Source organism: Falco cherrug, chromosome Z (genome assembly GCF_023634085.1).
Source record: "Falco cherrug isolate bFalChe1 chromosome Z, bFalChe1.pri, whole genome shotgun sequence".
NCBI lineage: Eukaryota > Metazoa > Chordata > Aves > Falconiformes > Falconidae > Falco > Falco cherrug.
In genome coordinates this window covers 65,127,817-65,148,828 of record NC_073720.1, presented here as the reverse complement: position 1 = coordinate 65,148,828, position 21,012 = coordinate 65,127,817, and the positions used below count along the sequence as shown (strand labels likewise).

Genomic DNA, 21,012 nt, shown 5'->3' with positions numbered 1-21,012 from the left:
AATTTGGTGGCCAGTAGTTTTGTTTTGAACCTGAAAACTGTTTAACTTAGGCTGAGTAACACCTAGGTCTTGTGAAGAGCAGCTTTGGACCATCAGCATCTTTTCCCCCTCTGGATTTTTTTTCTTCATACAACAGACCTACTTTTCCTGGCTACTGTAAGATATGACTGGAAAGCAAATTATTCTGAGGTCTGGTGTGAACAGTGTACCAAAATTTTCATGATTTCAAGTTATTCAGGTAATGCTGGCTTGTTTGAATCACTGTAGTTTACTTTGTGCTAAAACTGCTTTGAGTTTTCCAATTAAGACTGCTAATGCAAACATAGATTCTGTAAGGAATGGTTGTATACTGTGATTGTACCCTTACAGGCTACTCTGTGGAAAATGACTACAGTGATGTGATTTTCTACTCAAGACAGCAAAAAGAAGAAAATAATAAAAATAAGAAAATAAATATTTTGAATGCAGGACAGTTTGTGTGGAGAGCCTCTGCCTAAGAACTCTTCAGCATTTAAATCAATACAATTTGAAAGACTCTCATGCAAGTTGATATAATAACCTCTGAAATACTAATGATCAGTTATTACTTCCATTGGGAAACTGTACCAGTCCCAAGCATAAAAGTGGTCATTTAAAATGTCTTTACTAAGCAGCACAGAATTCTGCAGAACTAAATCTCAAGTAGATCTGGCTCCCTAAATGGTAATTCCATCTTTTTTTTAAAAGGTCAGCTCAATTAGATTTTGGCAAGATTGAGTCTTCAGTGTCTTTTAGTATATTCATCAGGACACACTGGCTGGTAGTTTGCAAGTGTTCATGAGCAAAATAGGTTAGTAATACATTGGTACCAGTACAAATAGATTGTCCTCATCACCACGTAGACAAAACACTCACGAGAACTGTGCAATTCTTTAAGCACTAGTGGCATGATATAATGAAGTTGTATTCCATTAAGCACTTGTATACAAGGGAGCAAAATGTCATCACCTGAGTGTGGCTGCATTTCTGTGATACAACCTCATCTGTTCCGTCAACTAGTTTTGCTCTGATCAATAAGCAGTTTTCTGTGGCCTTTCACTACTGTCAGATGTCATTGAATGATGTAAATACACGTCAGAAACTAGAAACTTGACAGCTCACCTAGACTAAAGAGAGAAGTGTGGGAGGGGGTGTACTGCTGGGATAGACAGAAATGACAGCTGATGTCTGCTGTGTATAAATGATTTGATATTGCTACAGATGAGAGTTTTCATTTTCTGTAAGCATGCAACAAAACGACTGTGGCTCGTACAAGTCAAATCATTCAAAAAGACTGAAGAGAAAAAAAAGGCTTTTTGTATTACAGGACAGCACTGAACACTGTATTTTAAATGACCCACTTACAAGTTGCCTCTTATTTTATTCTTGTCTTTTGATACTAAGTCTTGGGTCCTACTTGCTGTTAAAATGAAAGAAGTTTAAACAGATATTGAAAATGTTCCCCTGGGCAGCATGCAGTAGGTAAAGTGTCTGTTTATGCTAGCATACTCTTTCAAAGCATCAGAGAATTCAATTCTTCAATATTTCACCACAGAATCAGAAAATGGAGGGGACTGGGTGATTGAGTGGGTGGGGTTTTTTTCAGTTCTGAAGAAACTTTAAAAAACTTTCAAAATTAGCAATAGGGGAGTAAAGAAGAAAGTACTTATATTCCATAGTGGGGAGTTGTAGCTGAAATGTATGGTATTTTCCTCCTTTGAATTTTTTTGGTTATACCTCATGATTCCAATGAGGATCAACTGCCATAGCAGTTAGTACAAAGAGTAGAAAGTTTAGTACTATTCAGTTTATAGTTGCTGTATTATGGGTCTTACACTATGAAACAGATTCTTACTCCAATTTTACAATGAGTTTACAACACAAGTTCTGGGCCACAGTTTTCTGGGAGGAGAGGAAGTTTTGTGATAGAGGGTTGGGGCTAGATAAACATCTAAGCTGTTTGAACAGGAGCATGGTATTTGACTTCTTGTCTGGAGGGTTAGTTTGATCTTTCCTATGCAGCATAGACATCTTTATTATATTTGCTACTGCATAAGAAGGAAAGCATGGATGCCATGATTTTCAAGAGGAAGTGAATATATTAGTAAAATTAAATCTGTTTCTAAAAAATCCATGGCTCTAGCGATCTAAAGTAACACCTGTTGGTGTGCTGGCCGAGAGATCTGCGCTCTAGTCTACATGTAACGGCGATCTCACTGATACCAGCTTGCCCTCTACCCTGCTGTCTTGACTGCTGGCAAAACTGCTGAGAAGATAGGGGGGTGATGGTGTAATGATGTTGCGTGTATGCAGGTGTGTGGGGAAGCTACCTATCATATCCAGTTGAGGTTTTGCTACCTTAATAATGTTATTGTGCTTTAGTGTTCTAATCTGTTACACCAAGGCCTGATTTATATGAAGAAAAGCTCAAGAGCCCTCAGATTTGGTACTGTGCTTCCACTGTGGCAGGCTTTGGGCATGTGCCATGTGGCCAAGTGCTTATGTACCAGATACTTGGTCTTCACCCGTCACTCACCATACTGCCTGTGTGCACCAGGATGTCTCAGCTGAAAGGCCTGGTCTCAGAGCAGGAGTCGTGATTCCTGTTGACTTCTGGAGTCCTCAGTTTGTGCTGTCAGGTTACCATCACCTCTGCATCTCTAAGGGGTTTTCTACAGGGCTTTCAAACAGTAGTTGTCCTCAGCTGGAAAACTTAGACCAGATTTCTTGAGAAAGGCATGAATCTTGGTTAAGAATAGCCAAGCAAAAATACTCTAAATTAACTGTATTCCCTATTTCCCCAGACATCGGTCGGGTCTTACCTCTACCTTTCCTTTATATGGTTAAGTATTTGGTGTGACTTACCTTTGTGTATATAAGGAGTGGCTAGGTGCTCATCTGCAATTAGATATTTGTAGTGATTACAAATGGATACAATGGAAAGTGAAGTAGGTGACACTAAGTCATTAATTGCTACTCTGCTAGCATACTTGAATTAATTTACTGCATATGATGAACTATTGTGCTGAAAGGGAGGCTGCTGGAAAGCCTTGTGTAGGCTGATATTTATTTTAAATCAGAAAATTGTTTTGAGTTGATTGCTAATTTGGCTTATGAACTCACTCGGAGCCAGAATTGTTACCTTGCAAATGAGAAATGTCACTCTTTCTGATACGTAAAATGACCAAAAAGATTTCACAACAGTGTCAATGTGTATAGTAGAACAATTGTCACAAAACCAGAATGGGGTCAAGGTGCAGCTGTTAAGTGGACCTTTTGTTACTGACTTAATTGCAGCCAGGATATTACCCGGGGGTTTTTTGGTTGGGGGCAAAGGGAGATGATCGACTTACAGGGTGGAAGAAATCATTACACAGAGGGCAAATGTTCTAGCTGTGGTGTTGTGTGTCTGGACTAAGATATCTTGAGAATAGTTATTGAAATTCTCTAGAAGCTAGCAAGAGGACTCTGCTGCAACTTAGTGCTTTCCTGTGCTTTAGGGTACTTTTTAGGTTTAAAACAATCTACCGTATTTTCTACCTATTAATTATTTTTTTTCCAAAATCACATTTATTTTACTTTGAATACTTGGTTGTTAATACTGGCCAGTGAAAGTAGATATCTCATAGTCCAGTCCCAAATATTGTAATTTCTGGAACATATTGGAAAAGCCCAAATAAAGAGGGTAGAATGCTGCTTTCCTATTGTTAACAATCCCACTTCTGATATGGTATTTTAAAAATTCTTCCTAGGGCTGTTTCTGCAACAGTTCTGAAATATATTTGCAGTCTTAATACACTGCACAGTGATATAAAAATTAAAACTCATCCGTGATGACAGGGAGTTGTGTGGTCACCTCAGAAGTATACAGGTCATAGCAATTTTCCATACCATTCTGGTTTTTCTCTCTGTGTATTTTATATATGAAAGTAAACACATAGCCATGTTTGGAGGTTTTTTATTTACAGATTTTGCAGTGTTTCTGTCACTTCAACTTCTTGTTCCTTATTAAGACTTCAGAGATACAAACCAGTAGCTCAGTAATTGCTTTCTTGAATCTGCCTTTAATAATTACATTTAGTAAAGCTGTATCGAAAATTAGAAAGGCAGAGACTAATGGAAAACTAGATTTTTCACTGAATTAGAAAGCAAGACAATCCATATATTGACAACATTTCAAGTTGAAACAGATCAGGAAAACTGTTTTGGACTGTCTGTGCAAAGAGGCAAACACAGGCCTGATGTGCAGTGGCATCTGCATTTTATACAGGCAGAGAAACTATAAGAGATTTCATGTAAATAGGTGTCTTGAGAGGGGACAGTACAAATCTGATTTGGAAGCAAGTCACTTGAGGTTTTTTTCAGTCAGAGAACCTCTTTTTTTTCTTTGCATTAACAAAAAGTCTAGAAAGTACAACTTTTCACTGTTTAAAATACCTTGAAGTGGGAGGTGAGAGGAAGAAGAAACATGTTTTAAGTTCTTACTTTAAACTGGACCATAGTCTGCAGAAGAATGTTTGTTGAGGTTGGCATGACAGCACTGTGAGCCAGCTTGTATGAAGGGGGTAGAGGAGATGAGGTGTTGTGTCATTGTTTAGTCATTACTGGGACTTTTCCCTAAAATTTAAGTAATTTGTATTCCCATTGTAAGAATAAGCAAAACCATGAAAACTATTTTCAGACTTCCATTCCTGATATGTTGAATATTTTATATGCCTTTTATTACAAGCAGGCAATGTATGTATTTATTAATTTATTTTTTTATTAAGTACAGTGTGTTCATTAATAAATGGATGCTTTGTGGTACCTTAAAATTTAAAAAGAAAACAAACTGAACAACTGTAAAATGTATACAGGTCTTGCAGTATACAATAGGTCATCTTGCAAGTAGGTATTGTTACTTTGATATAAAAGCTTGTGCTTACAAAATCTGTATTTTAAACCAGGTTTATTTACTGTTCTGTCTCCACATGATTTCATTTTTCATGCAGTAACTGAGCTGTTCTATTGGTAAAGATCATTCAGTTATCTTCTCATCCTCTGTCGTGTTTTGAGCTTGAGCTTTGCTTCAGTTGTCTGCTGAATAGGCACTGTGTCTAACAAAGTTATTTTAATATCCTCACCCTTTTCGGAGACCCTTTTTTCTACCCCACAGTACAGTCCCACTTACATGCTACACATTTAATAATAGTTTGCTTTGAGTTGTTTGGAATGGAAATAATGAATGTATAAGAAAGCTCTACTGGAGTCACAAATTGGAAATGGAGAGAACCAGAAAGGTGAGGCATGCTTGAGATTCTGTCTTGGCTCTCTGGAATGGCTGTTTGAGCAAACCACCATTATTTGTAATTTATGAAGGATTTTGTCAATTGAGAATAAATTACTGTTTGAATAGTGACTTTTGACCTTCTTTTTTCCTGTACCTGGTGGGAAAGATTAATGACTTTTAAGAAGATAAACAGTGTGTGAAGATAGTGGGAATTCCTATCATCTCCCATACTACCCACCTTCAAAATATTGCAATAGGATCTTCACAGAAACAGCAGGTTCAGGATATCATTTGATAAATCAGAATAAATGTAACTTTTCAAGGTAGTTACTCTGCAAAGTTGAAGGGCAGTTTGCTGCTTAATAACACAAAACTGTACAAATTTGTGGCAGAGGAAAAATCATGGATGTTTAACTGTATCTCCTGTCTGCCACTTCCAAAAAACAAGCACAGAAAAGGAAGCAATTTATTTAATTCTTTTTGTCGTTCTATTTTTCATCCTGACTTGGAAAGAGCTGTCATAGGATCAGAATCATTTAGGTTGACAGGGACCCATGGAGGTCCAGGCACCCCCCCAGCCCCACTCCTGCCCAAAGCATGGCCAACATAGGTCCGTTTGCGCAGAGTCTTGTCCTACCATGTTTCAGCTTTCTCTACTGCCTCTCTGGGCCCCAGCTCCAGTGTTTATCTAATGTAGGCTTTTTGATGAAACTATTAAATAGGCCGCATTTGGCACTAGGTCTGGTGATAGTCATATTTTTCTAGAAAAAATGAACTTTGCATGCAGTAATTTTCCATTGGTTCTTTTTTTTAAAAAAAAATATGATAGAAAATGTTTTCAGTGCAAAGAAAGATCTGGGAATAGGATTATACATTTTACGATACTTTTTTCTATTTCTGGTGGGTAGAATTTTACAAGCTAACAAGCTATTTATTTTGCAGATTCACATGGTGACATATCTTGAGGGAAGACTTTTTTGAAACTTAACATGCTGGGTGATATGTACATAAAACAACAAATGTCCAAAAGCATTCAAGACCTAGTTTTTTTCTGAAATTATTTTAGAACTGTTATCTTGTCACTGTAAATTGTGTTAATATTTTATATCTTCCTGTAAAACCATTACAAATTCTATCAGTCTTTACTGTCACAGATATTATATATGGTTTTAGTAGGACATTACAATTTCACGTAGAATTAATTGTCAAGATCCTACAAAGCTAACATGTAATATAGGAGTAAGACTATATCATCCTTTCATAACTAGTAGTTTTTTACTACACCTTTTAATGGATTTTTTTGCTCTGTTTTCTGTGGTGCTAAAGAATAACTAGAAGAGTTTGTTCTACTTAAAAATCCTCCACTGTTTCATTCATTATTTGTTAGAAAATGCAGTGATTAAGAAGCTTTGAAGAAAAACAACTTTTTTTTTCCTTTTATGTATTTCAAGAATACCTAAAGTATGCATACTATTTGATGATTTTTCAGTTACATAGTGTCGATGTAGGCCAAAAACACTGGCTAGAGTAAAATTCTGCAGTAGTTTATGGTTTTGCAGGTTAACGTCTGTTTTGAGACTTTTCTTCTCTCATGAGGTAGAGGAGCAAAGAGATATTTTTTCACTGAGAGTCTCTTTCCTCAGGTAGAAAAATCAATATTGCATTTTGTGGAATAGCTGTTCTGTTTCCACCTCCACCTTTTTAATGTACGCTGAAGGAGGAGTTGAGAAATGTTGGAACTTTGTGTAGAACAACAGTTGTCCCTGTAGCAATACAACTTCTCATGTTATCATGTTAAATGAGCTAGGCGCCAGTACTGGCCGTGTATCGAGGAGCTGACTTTAGGAAGTATTTGGGCTTGTGTGTGCACTTGCCAGGCTTGGTGGTGGGTTTTTTGGGGGTTTTTGTCCTTACATTTTATGTGCAATTCTTATTAAAAAGCCTTCCTGACAAGATCAGGAAGAAGCAAGTGTGTGCCAGGGTTAGTTTCTCATGTTCTGAAATAGGGACCTGTACAACAGTATTGTGAGGTGGGATGTGTTTGCTGTCTACATGGGTGTAAGCCCATTGTACATCTCTGCTCTACATCCACTGGGTCTCTGAGAGCTTGGGCTTTAAATCTCAGACCTCTGAATCATGCCCAAGTAGGTTTCCCTAGGAAAATGCATGAAATAAATTGTTCAGCATTGCAGAAGTACTTGGATTTCAGACCTAAAGTTTCCAGGTGATTGTGATGTTATCATTTGCCTTAATCTTGAAGCCGTACTTTCCATACGGTTTTCCTGCCTTTTTATATGTGTTCTAGTTCTTACATGGAAAGAGCCCCTAAGGATGTCGTCCTTTGCGCATTCGTTCCCATGACACTCTCAGTCCTGCCTGCTGAGCTAAGCAGAACTTAGTGGGAGTAAGCAGCATGCCACTGACTGCTGCAAGTGTGTGCAAGAGCTGGGCTGCATTGTGTGGAAAGGTTAAATGACACTGGGAGCACTTAAATTCACAACCATTGTTTCTTAATGTTTTCCCCTTCCTTTCACCCCTGAGCAGGTGATTGGGAATAAAGGGAAGGGAATAGTCATTTGGATAGGTACTGCCCCAGACATACTACCAGTGGGAGGAGCTTTTAGGTCCCTAGTACAGGTCTCTAGACTAAGAGGTGCTTGAGTTTTTATCAGCCAGCTGCCCCCATCAGCAGTGGAGGGAGGGAGGGAGGGATGTCATGTGTCAACAATGCTTATTCACAGCAAGCAGATGCAGTGATGTATGTTTCTCAGTCATACATGATGAAATTATGCAAAGTTACAGGAGCCAGAGTACTTCAGACGAAAAGCCCCTTCTGCTCTTAGCCTACTTATTTTAGTGGTAGTGCAGTGTTGTCTTTTCAGGTGTTCCCGTGCCATTGTGTAGATTCCTATCCAGCATCTCTGTTTTTACAAAAACTTAAAACCATCCTCCAGTATTTTTTCTGCTCCCTAACATCATACCAGCTCCTGAACTGTAGAAAAGTATTCTGTAGGCCTGAAATTCACCCTAACTTTAGGAGATGCCATAAACATTCTAGTTGGTAGGGACACACTGTAAAAATAACATAGCACTGGCAGTGCTCGTGCCATTGGAAAACCTGCATTACACACATGTTCTGTGCAGAGTTTTGTTAGGAGTCGGGCTTTTTTTCAGAAGTTTATGGGTTGGCCAAATTTTGCCTCCCAGCTGTCTCCCAGGTCATATTGTCCACATCTTCAGGCAATTTGTGTGAAATGGTATGGGTTTTGTTTTGGGTTGCGTTTGGGTTTTTGATTGGGTTTTTTGGCATAGGTAAAGTAAAATATATTTTTCTTTAACTGTTTGGACTGTCTCAGCAGTAACTTTCTAAAAGTATTTTATATCTGAATTGCATACCTGGTATGGAAAATCTAAGCCCAAAAATTAAAGGTTGGCAAAAGTGTAAGTGAGAACAGTCTTGTAGTGGAAAATATTAGATTATTCTAGTTACTCCTAGCACTGCTATTAACTCTTCTGATATATTTTATGAAATTCTCTCCATCTTGGGTCCTCTTCAAATGTTGTTGAGATGTTAATTAAAAATATCAGTAGTGTGTGTGAGCTGCAGCATGAAGCAGGAAGGTGAGGAATCAGCAGATGCAGGTGAATGTCCCTTTGTTACCCCTTCAAATTTCTTACCTGTGAAAAACATATCTGAGTGAAAGAAAAGGTAGGTAGGACAGAGGCTGTACAGAAAGACAAGCAGTTGCTTGCTGAGGCAGTTGGAGGTAAGATAAAGGATAAGGTCAGTTGCATCTTCTCCACCCTGTAAATAGAAAACTTGCACTTTCTGTAAATACATAGAAGAATCAACTTTCACTGCAACCAAGAACTTAGGTAAACTCAGCAAAGTTTACATTCCTTCTACGGGCAGGCACTGGAGACTCAAAATAATAGAGCCTTTGCCACAGAAAAAAATACTTGAATAAGTTATTTATGGCAGTGTTTTGTGTGAATAGAAATGGCAAAGTTTTTCTGTTTAGTACAAAAGGTGAGAACCAGGAAAATGCCAAGAATAGATGAGGTTTGTATAGGGGAGTGAAGTTTTCACGAAGTTCATAGTAAGGCCAAAAGAAAGTCTGAAGCCTCAGAATAAGAGGAGGCGTGATATCTGTGACAGTATCACATAGTATCTTTCTTACTGGTATCTGTAATCTTTTTCTAGATAGTACTTTTGAATTTGTCCAACTGAATTTAGGGGTTTAAGTCTGTATGTATTTAAATAAGGGACTTGGTTGGCATCTTCAGGTGATGAACATCCAGGGTTTTCTAGTGCAATAAGTGAAGGTTTATTTTAGACCCAAGAACCAGGACATGAAATGTGACTCTCAAATTTCAGCTAAAAATGAATATATGGGCATTGTTTCCTCGTAGCGCTGTGTTTAGGAAAAGAGTTCAAGCCAAGCTGGTTCTTTGGGAGTCTGTGGTTGGCTGTGTCTTTTAATTTTTTTCTTTGAGGAAAAGGCAGTCACAGATTTTTTAAACCTGTGAATGACATTTTTCTGACTCTGATGCTTTCATTTAACATTTTAAGAGATCGGTGCATTGTGTTATCTTCAGTTCAAGCACAGCCAGCAATTAAACATTTAGCACAATTTTCAATCATCCATGTCCTCTCACTTTGTTTGCAGTATGCATGCTTTTATTTCCATGTTTCCAGCATCAGACTCAATTTATAACTTACTTAAAATCTTTCTGAAGTGTGGATACATAATACTTTATCTGGCAGAATACATGTGCAGGCATGTAATTACTTTATGTTTGCCTCACTATCTTTCAAGTGATTGAGAGACCAGTTGGAAATTAACATAATTCTCACTGAATCAATTTTCATTGTCTTTGAAATGATAAATATTTAATTGTACAGCCAGTGTTCTCTGATAGGTTATTCAATCTTGTATCACAAAATTGCTAATAGGATATTTTAATTATATATATTATCCTGGATATCAGCTTGTGTTAGTATTTCTACTGCTTTTGAACCTGTGCAGTATGTTGACATAATTGCACTGTATGTAGTCGCCATAAACAGTGTAGTTTTTACCTTTTCTCAGATAGGGGTGTTTGAGTCAAATTCTGTGCTGCCTTAGCTCCTCCTCCACTAATGCCAGCAGCTCTGCTTGAAGTATCTGCAATTCCACTACTGCTTGCTGTGTTTTATACTGTAACTCTAAGGAAAGCAAAATAGGAAATAAATTTCTCTCTTTCCTGCATTCTTCCCTTGTGTTCAAGTCAAATCTGAACCATGCATTCCTCTGAACTTCACACTTACCCTGCTCACTTTTGTGGGATGCCTGCATCTTGCTGATTGCAGCTCCTGCAGGTGTAGCTGGCATAGAGCCAGGCTTGTCCCCTTGGTGCACCGAGCTTTGTCCAGACCCTGCCACAGTTTTTGCAGCTTGTGCTGCTCATGCTACTACTATTGTTATGCAGCCAGCAGTATCTGAACAAGTTTAAATCTGGCTCAAGAATATGTGCGTTCACTGTGACCACCAAGCCAACTACAACATAAATGCTCTGTTAGTCACAGCATGTAAATTCAGAAGCTTGAAAACTTAAATTTTATTTTGGATATAATATTTTCGTAATTTCAGGCACTGTTTGTGGTAGGTGCTCTTGCATTTTCTTCAGTAGTTGTGCTGAGTTTGTCACTTCTATTCTCTCCACCCTCCTTGCATGTGAAGAACCATCTGGTTTTCTGCAGTTGGTTGTACTGATAACCACATCCTGGTAACCTGTTTCAGGTCTTGTCTCAGTCACAGCAGGCTTAGTCCAGTAAGAAATGAAAATGTCTTACAGATATTTGAGCTTATTTCTTTTTCCTAGTTTGAATTATCATTCAAAAGAGATTAACCTGGCAAGGGAAACCTTTGGTGAGCAGGATGGCATTCTCAGATAAATTGATATGATGACTATTCTGTTCAGAAATGAGTGCTGATGTTTGAAATAGTGCTGTCAGTTGCATGTAAGAATAACACAGATGGCAGGCAATAGCAGAGGTAATTAGGTTTCCATTTTGGAAGGCAGACCAATGCTAATTTAGTGGAGGTTTGGATGCATTAACTCTTCAAATGGAAATGCCTGAAAATGACACATGTATCCTCACTGCTCATCTTCATTATTAACAGAGTAATGTTTGAATCCTCCATTGTGGGGCTGAAGACAGGGTGATCCCATTATTTAAAAGTAATATATGAAGGATCTTTGCTAAGCTGCACGGACATTTAGAAAAGCAAACTCCTTTGACTATTGCTCTTGAAAAATGATTCAGATGATTGTTGGCTACTTATGTTGACAGGTAAAGGGGAGCGGAGATGTCTCAGATGGATTACTGCAGGGACTCTAATAAGAAAAGATGCAATGTGGATATACAGTATTTCTTTCCCGTTACTTACCATGAAGAAATTGGAGCTGATTTTTCATAGCTTGTGTATACTGTAACTTGACTAAATACTGTTGTGTTTCATGTTCATATGTGTTTCATTAATCACTAGCAGAGGAAAAGGCTAAATGCACATACCATGGTAGACATACCATGGAATATGAGACAGTGCAAAGACAGCTCCTTTGAAGAGTAATGCTCATCACCCTGCTGTGTATATACTTTTTAAAAAGTGTTTTTTGACACCAGTTGACTTTTTTCTTTGTAAACAAAACATCTATGCTTTGGAGGTCTGGTCTTAGGTGACCCAGGTGTTTTCCAGACAGCAAATACAAGTGTGAAGTAGCACAGACTTAAAGCTTCTAGAAAAAAGAACCAACGACTTAGTCTTGTGTTTAGCCTCTTGCAAAAAAAGGAGTTTCTTGCGGTTAGTTGGCTGCAATATGGGGGCACTTTTCTTGTGGTTAGGAGTTACATCCTGTCTTGGGAAGTGAGAGGACTATATAGACTCTCCAGATAAAATAGCAAAGGATTTTGTGACAAAATAGAAGAGACCTTATATTTCATCAAACTTAGAATCCATCTGTTTCATGTAAATATACTTTTGCCATCAGTTAGTTTTTGCAATATTCAAGTATTTTATCCCAATTTTATACGATTTCTATTGGAAAGTTCATCTTTTCCTTAAAAAGGCTCATGGTTGTTCTATTAGTAGAACACTTCTGATAAGAGACCTTGAGTTGATCCAGATGGACAAACACAGCACAGCATTTTTTTCTTTCTGTAACTGTAGGCGTTAGCATGTGTTAGGAACTTTTTCCTTTTTCAGTAAAAGATCAGCACGTTTTTCATCAAGTTTGATTCTAAGAAAGTTAGCCAAATAGATGACCACAGTGACAACGAGATTTTAAAAGGGTGTCATCTGAGTAACAGTTGTGCTCTGCAGGGCTAATAAAGAAAAATATCAAAAGCAAGTCAGATCTTGTAGCTTCTTGGTTTGATTACAAATTGGATTTCCACAGTCAGTGTTTTGCTGGCAAGGGAGAGGCTTTTTAGCTTGGAAGGCCGAGTAAGTTATTTTTCAGGAAATGACAGAGAAGTTCCTATGGGATTTTATGAACCATGTGTTTGGAAAAGATTGGTTTAGAGAGAGTTGAAAAAATCAGAAAACTACTTACTCTTATATGTCAGCTACTCTTTCATTCAACAGTGACAGCTCTGTAGAAGTCTCCCTCGAGCTTCCCATGTTGTAGGAATTGCAAAACTGATGGGGATGCAGTATCAATTGTTTTACTACCTCTTCCTCTAAACCCTAAGAAATAGGACATACCCTTCTCAAAGACCATCTTCAGGAAGAATACCCCTGAGTCCTATGCACACCTTTTTTATGTAATTCCTACCAATACTGTGCCATTTTTTGAGTGGAGGAGGCCCATACTGCAAAAGAACGTCAGAGAGGGAATATCCTTAATTATTTTGTAGTGTTTGTGGGAAAGGCAAACTGTGTGCTGAAAGGTTCTTGGAGAGGCAGTAGTCTGGTTTAGGTAGGTACTAATAACAGTAACACTGGTAATTGTTAGTGAAGAGACAGTTTTTTTCAGTAAATGAATGGCTGAAAGTTACATAAAATTAGTGAGGAGACATTTGAAGTAAACCATATTTACAAGAACATATGCTTGTGATTGTTCTTAGGTACAGGTCTCTGGTTTTAGTAATGAAAGGTCCAAGTTAGACTGCAGTAACGTGGGATTTGGCAGGAGGAGTCAGTGAAACAATGTATTTGTCCTGTCAGTGGGTTTATGTCACAGCAGAAAGTCTTTTGTGCTATATAAACAGTAAGGCTGCTTCTCCAGGCCAGGAGGGGTCCAGTAATTAATTCACACAGGCTGGAGCTGTTGGGAAATTTCTTTGGAAATTCTGCAGTGAACGTTTCACTTCTCTGACATGATCTTTCTCCTCCACAGACTGAGGACAAAGCAGCGTTATAACTGCATAATGGCAAGCCTTGAATTCCATAGTTAATAAAACCGTGTACTTTTTATCTTGTGCTGTAACAATATTGTACATTGTAATCGGGACTAAGTGAAACAGTCTGATTTTATATAACAGACATGGCAGTGCTTGGGGTGGGGGACAGGGGTGGTTTATGGGGCCAGTGCAACTTTTGAGCTGTCTTTAAGATAAGCACAGCTTGTAACGGATACCGTAATGGATCTGAATCTCTTCGGGGCCCTCCAGGAAGAGTGAAACACTTGTGTTGAGTGGAGCTGTACTGCCGGAGGTTGGTACCACAGGCACAACAAGCAGCTGCCGGGGTCAGCAGGGAGGTGGAGGTAGCTGTGGGCCCTTTGCCTGCCTGTGGACAGTGCTCCAAATGTCCGTGCAAGCTGAGCTGCCCACCTGCATCTCCTGCTTTCTCCCTGCTCTCATGGCCATCAGGAAAAAATGTTCAGCACATGTGATTACTGCTACTGGGAAGGATGGATGGTGCTCAGCTCTCCCCTTGTTCATCTTCCCCTCCAGCACTGATTACTCTCGGTTTCTAATACCTAATCTTGTGCCTCTTTTCCTTTACTGTCTCCTACAGCCACTTTCATCCCTTCTTAGGTCCCCAGCAAAACCAAACAGAGCAAACTGGGATCTTCAGGGCTGCTCTGCTTCTTTCTTTACTGTGCCCTAACTTGTTTCCCAATTCTGCAAAGGAAGGGGGCATGTTCCTAATGAGAAGACCATGCAGGAACTTGTGTAGGGGCTGCTTGTGTAGTGTGGGAAGAGCAATTGCTACGGAGAAGAGGCAAAGAGGTGACTGTAAGCATCTTGAGGCAGATGATCTGAAGTCTCATCAAGTGGACGTGGTAGGGATAACCCAGAGTAAAGTGGGTGCAAGATAGGGGAAATCTAGAACTGGGAGGAATGTGTTTGGAAAGGAGAGAAAAAGGGAGATTTCCCTCACCTCATGCCTCTGTGACTGATGTCAGCCTGTCTCCGCACCCTTGAGCTGCCCCGTGCCCACTGAATTCTGCTGCCCCACCTTCCAAAGGATGAAGTCAGAATAAGTTAATTTGTTTTCATTTGGGGGATAACGAGATTCAGTTTTATCAAGGCTGCTCTGAAGTTTGAGTTGGCTCTGAATGCTGTCCTTGTCTCCGCCTCTGCTGTGAAGGGCATTCAGAAGTATGGAGAAGTGCCATAAGGCACTTACACCCCTGCGATGCCAAACTGTTGCTGCAGCTACATGCAGCTGTGGTTACCACCACCACCCAGGTGCTCTTACTGATTGTGTGGAATATTTTTTCCCCTAGGTCAGTTGGATAGGAATAGGTTTAAAGTAATCTTGTGCTGTCTACTAAATGCCACGGTCTTGTTCTAGTCATAGCACAACTGAGAGAGAAAATCTGCTGTTGTCTAAACAATAATGAAACACTAAAGTCATAGAAATTCCATTAGTGTTTCATGGACCATAGCTGTCATTTCATTAACTCTGGAATTCCTTCCATATGGATATAACAAAGGTTTAGGGTTGAATTCCTTGACACTTTGAAAGCATTAGCTGTTACTCAGACAAAAGTCTGTCAAGCATACTGAAGCATCTGAAGGGATGTATTTATTTCTGTAAGTAATATATTAAACAGAATTAGTGTTTGTAAGCTTGGTGTTCAGAGAGAAGAGCACAATAGTAGGATTTTGTGGGGTTTTCTTTGCTGGTGAATGTTAAGACACATATATCTGTTTCCTGTAAACTTTTTTTCTGCTTCTGGTTTTTGTATCTCCTCATTCTAAGCAAGTCTGCCCCAAATCACTTTCTCAGCTACAATTTTTCAGAAGTTTTGATACTTTGCAATTCATTTTTCAATCTACAAATATGGACAATGTGATAGTATTAATTTCTGATAATTATAAACTGTGTAGTTAATGTAATTTCCATGAGTGAATATAAAAGTGCCATCTGTGTATTTCTCATGTAATAGAAAACTGAGCTGAGAAGTTGAATATTCTGGTTAGTTTTCCTCCCTGTTCCTGGTCATGTTTGTCATTCTTGTATTTGTTTTTTGGTAAATGGATCATTCCTGGGTTTTTGAGACAAAGTTAACCGGAGCTGCATGTTTTAGCATTAAATTATCAAATAAAAGATGTCCTTTTGTCCAGTGAAGCATTTGACTTGGGTAAGAACTGAAGGGGGATGGTTTTATTTACCACACAGCTCTTGATGTACACTTACGACACCAGTGGGCTTACAGGAAGGCATGGGTGGTTCTTGTATGTCTTACTGGTTCCTGTCTTCTTCCATTTATGCTGTCTTGGAAATTCATAGTCAGACAGTACCAATGGTTTGCCCATATATAATCCAATTTAGTTACTGCATAGTACTGCCTAATTTCTGCATCAAGAGTAATAAAAATATTCTTTTTGAAAATTGTGAAAAAAAGGATCATTCAGTTAGAGGTTTGCTAACAATCAGAAATGGATAAATTCAGGAAAATGGCAAAATGAGGCAGAGTTGCTAACAATAGAAAAGGAAGAAAATGGTTTCCAAGATCTGAATATAATCCATGTCATTGGAACAAAGTAGAGGCAAAGACAAGAAGCAAAAGATGGGGGTTTTGCGGGGGTGGGGTGGGGGGAACCCAAACTATATGTAAATCTGTGTTGTAGTCAGACCTGAAAGTTTTTACTATCTTACTAACAAAAACCTGAGGAATTCTTCTTGAAGAGTTTCCTTCACAGGTTTGATGGTTATGAATTGCAGTGGAATATCTGCACTTCTGCTATGCAAAAGATCAACACTATCCATACTGATAGCTGGTCCAAAGGTGTCTGGTACATACATCATGTATGTGGGTTATATTCTGTTGGAAGAATGCTTTTAATGGATAATGATCTCCTGGCTTTGTGCAAACATTGTTGATAGCTCTTGTGGTAGTAACCAGGAAAGGTGAGACATTTCTAGTTTCAGAGTACTCCATAAAGAGTTTTCTGATTGGTGTCTTCATATCTGTGGTCCCTTGTATCCTAGTCAGACATATTTCTGGTATTTCAATGACTATGGGAAAAGCATTTTACTTGTCTAATTCAGTGATTAATTGTTGAATTTTTCACTTAACTAACTGTCAATTATAAAAAGTTGTATGTCTTTTCAGAGTTATCTGTTCATAGAACATGAACATTTTTACAAGAAAAGTAATTTCCTTGCACTGTTGCCTTTTTTCCCCCATAGTTCTTCCGTCTTTATTTTGGCACTTTAGTCTATGTTCACCAGTTTCCTTACATTGTTTTTGTGTCAGGGCCTGCAACTGCTCAGTTAAATTTGTGTGAGATTTGTCTATAGCTATTTTGAATCCATGAAGTGATCTTTTCTCTCCTGTAAACTGATGTTTCTTTGTCTTTCGCTTAAAGCCATGCCATTATATGAAATAGTGGCATAGAAACTAACTTCTGTGCATTTAGTTTGCTCTTGTGAATTGTGATCTGAAAAGAGTGAGGAGGCAAATCTGGAATTAATGCTGTCTAAATGAAGTTATTTATTAATATGAAGTTCATAAGCACAATATGTGTTATTTCACTTACTTGCCTTTCTGCTTTATAAGTTAATTTGTAAATCAAATTAATATTTAGATTTGCATTAAACAAAAGCATTTAAAGATTGTCCACTTATTTATCACAAATTGCTTTATATTTCTGAAGTACAGATGCCATAGTGATTAGAAATGCCATTTGCAAGGTTTTGTTTTCCAACAGTAATTTTCAGCTTCATGCATAGCAGATCTGTTGTCCAGCTTTGTAAATTTTAGATGGCTGCTAAAGCTGGACCAAGGGCTCTGGATGGTAGGAGGCAAAGTTAAAGCCTCTATACTGGTACAGTCAGTTGAAGGTGTAAAGGTAGGAGATTTGTGGGTTTGGAAATTATATCACCGTGTACGGGAAGCTGTGGTTTTCTCTTCTCATGTCTTCTGTGAAAGTGACCAGCAAATGTATTTTTTAGTGTCATGATAGCAAAAATTATGAAACAGTGATTAAAACTTTACTAAGATTAAAAAGGAGGATGAGTAAATGCTGTGTACTTTTTGGTGTTCTGAAGCCATTTCTGTAATTCCTTAACCACTGATGAAACACAGAACAAAATAGATACGTGCTTTGAACAGAAGATCCACAGTGGGATTTGTATTTCCTTTTCCCCCTGTATTCCAACTATTTATGAAATAATGGGTTTATAGACTTCAGAGGGAAAGACGTTACTCTGAAGTTGTGCATATATGACTAAAACTGAAATGAGACTACACAAGCCAAGCTGTGATTCAAAGGAAGTTACCTGTCAAGGGAGTGCTTACAACTCAGTCAGGAGCCCCTCAGACTTCTCCAAATTGCTTGGCAAACCCTATAGCCAACAGAAGTGCTAAACTAACAGTAGCATGGTGGCTCTTAGCTGACTGAGATGTAAGTGGATGCTGTGAGTTGCTCATAATTCCTGGAGATTTAATATAAAGTTAATTCAAAACTCTTGCAACTCGCAAGAGTCATGAGAAGTGACTCACGGTCACTTCTAACTGAACTAGTTTTGTATTGTTACCCATTTTTCCCACCAAGTTATCCTTGAAACTTCTTCAATGCAGCAGTTTTCCTGTGCAATCCAAAGCAGGTTTTTTGTCCTTGTAGAACTATTTCTTTCATACAGCGTGTAGAATATATGATGTAAATAATGTTTTTCTCTCATATAATTAGGACATTAAGTCTCAACTAAAGAAAAAAGCCTGCATTGATTTTTCTTTGCATGTGATTCTCTTTACAGCTCTCAACTTATAACATATTCCTAAGGGTGCCTTGGAGTATTTTCACATGTAGAAGAAAATTGTTCAATAGCCAATACCTGTTCTCCCAAAATAGTCTAAACTTGGGGGCTGGGGGGCGGGGGAAGGGGGTGCGCGCAGATGGACGTGACAGTGCACCCAAACAAGGTCTTCTGCTTACAGCAGTTAGGACACAGAAACAGTCCTTTTCAAAGAGACAGAATGTAGCACAAGTTATACTACAATAATCTGAACTAATTTTGGTAATGTAAACATTGGTATGAAATGGTTGCAGTCCCATCCGTACTGCATTCAAACAAAGGTAGACACATTTCAGTCTGGATTAAATAAAATGCTGTCTGTTTCTAATGTGATTTGGCTAGCGGGTGAAAACCATAGCATTTTGACCTCTTTGAAAGGCAAGTTGTAGTGGACAATAGAAAGTGTTTATCCAGCATGGTTTCTGTATGTTTGCTGTGATCAATGCTAGCTGGGCATGTTGTGACAGACACCCCTTTTTTCTGCATTCAGGCATAATCACTGCAAATTTATTTCAAATAACTTTTTATTTGGCTGAAGTCTTGGGGTCTTGATGTAATAATCTGTCCTGAACATCATCTTGCATTGTCCTGGAAATAATTATTTCCAGCATTTTCCAAGTAAAACAGAAAACAAAGAACTCCTAGATAGACCAGGCACCTTTTCTGTATTGCTTTTCTGCCGATTTTGACTTCGTTTAATAGACCGTGTTTTCTTGACTGCTTAAAAATATTTCTCATCACTTGCCCTTAGAACTGACCCAGTGACCTGAGAATCAAGAAGATGTCATGTTAGTGACTACTAATTAGTGGATCCAGAGAGCTTCTTCTCCTGGCCTTTCAACCTTCCAGAGGCAGCAACAAAAGCTGTCACATGTATCATACAAAGAAAACAAGCATTTGCCATGTTTGGCTGTGGTGGGTGGTTTGGGTTTTTTTCCTAGGGTGTAGATAGTAGCACAAGCTCAACTGAGACTACAGATGAATTTGTAGGTTAGGAGGAAATTAACCTATGATATAGTGTTTGCATGTATTTATTCTTTTCCATGCATAACGTACTGCATCTGTTACCAAGTTCTTACTGAACATGTGTGTGTTAGTATGCTGTACTGTAAGAGGGAAAAAGAATGAATCTTTCTTCCTTTTCTCTCTTTTTTTTTTTTACCATCCTTTTTTTAATTACTTTTCACTACTTCAAAATGTATTAAACATTTCTGAAATAGAATATTTTAATGCTTGCTTTTTAATGCACAGTGTACAGTCCAAGCTTACCCAGTGTGTTTGTATGTTTGTTGGACAAACTTGTTAATGGAATATTCAGCTATGCTTCCTCTTAATCATTGTTGTACTTCAGTGCCTCATGAGTCGTCGTGGTTTGTTTTGGGACTACCTGCTGGAATGACTGTGGTAAAATGTGCAGTCACAGCCATGTCACGGAACTGTTTTTTCAAGTAACATTAATGTCTTCTTTATTATTTATATGTTTTTATTATTTATAATTTTCAGGTCTTTAAAATAGAGGTGTTGATGAGTGGAAGGAAACATTTTGTGGAGAAGAGGTATAGTGAATTCCATGCACTTCATAAAAAGGTAGTGATCTTTTTCTTTATAAGGTGTAACTTTGTTTTACCTTAGTTGTGATGTTTTCCTCTCACTTGAACTTGTTACTATACGTGCTTCATCTTAAATACATCTTGTGATTCATGTCTCTGGAAATGAGTTCCCAACTAACTCAATTTCTTCTCTGTTTTGTGGAAGGAGATTATGACTGCTCACATGTTACTAACTCTCCTTTTCTTTCTGATTATTGTTTACATGCTATATTGCTAAAATGCTGTCTGTAGTATGTTTTTCCTTCTTGTAAAATGACAAAATAAGACAGATCCCTATAGCAAATAAATATGATTTTTGGTTTTATCCAGTTAGGCACATAATTGTTATTTCTATAAGCTGTGTTGCTAGCTTGCTACATGTAAAAGCTGAAGGAAACAACTTGTATACACCAGGGAACTAGACATGAAAAAGACTTAAGTAGACCATCTCACTCTGCTGCTTTTCATACAGTGAATGTGAAATAAAATATCTGCTAAGCTTGTCTACTGAATCATCTTACTAATATATTGAAGGAAACTCCGTACTTGCAAGATGGGTTGTCCACTAATTGTTTGTGATCACAGTTGAAGTATGATTTTTCCTCTCCAAGCTGAACTGGATGCTGCTATACAGTTGTGCAGTTGAAAGGCACATTTTACATTTTTTCTGCCTTATGGAAGCCAAGTATTGTGAAGGAGATCTCTGGAAAAGTATTGCAGCCCATTGCCAGTGGTAGAGCTGAAAGGAAGAGCTTCAGTCCTTCACTCCTAGGACATGGGCCAACTGAACATTTGTTCGTTTGTGTCTCTCAGTGGCAGTGAGGTGTGTGCACACTCCACTGGTGTTGCTTCATGGGTGCTGCTTGCCTTAAGTGTGGAAAAGCTTTTTCTC

At 38.3% G+C, this 21,012-nt stretch overlaps 1 protein-coding gene across 3 annotated transcripts in view; it reads left to right on the top strand.

Annotated features, from left to right (window-relative positions):
* The window catches only part of SNX24 (sorting nexin 24), a 91,887-nt gene that overhangs the window by 24,911 nt on the left and 45,964 nt on the right, over positions 1-21,012 (top strand). For 2 of the 3 annotated variants that reach the window (XM_055698628.1, XM_055698629.1), the window contains one exon: positions 20,035-20,118. The exons of the other annotated variant lie outside the window; for it this stretch is intronic. In XM_055698628.1, the coding sequence (XP_055554603.1) occupies positions 20,035-20,118 (84 nt within the window). The remainder of the gene's footprint in view (positions 1-20,034; positions 20,119-21,012) is intronic. 3 annotated transcript variants of the gene reach the window in all.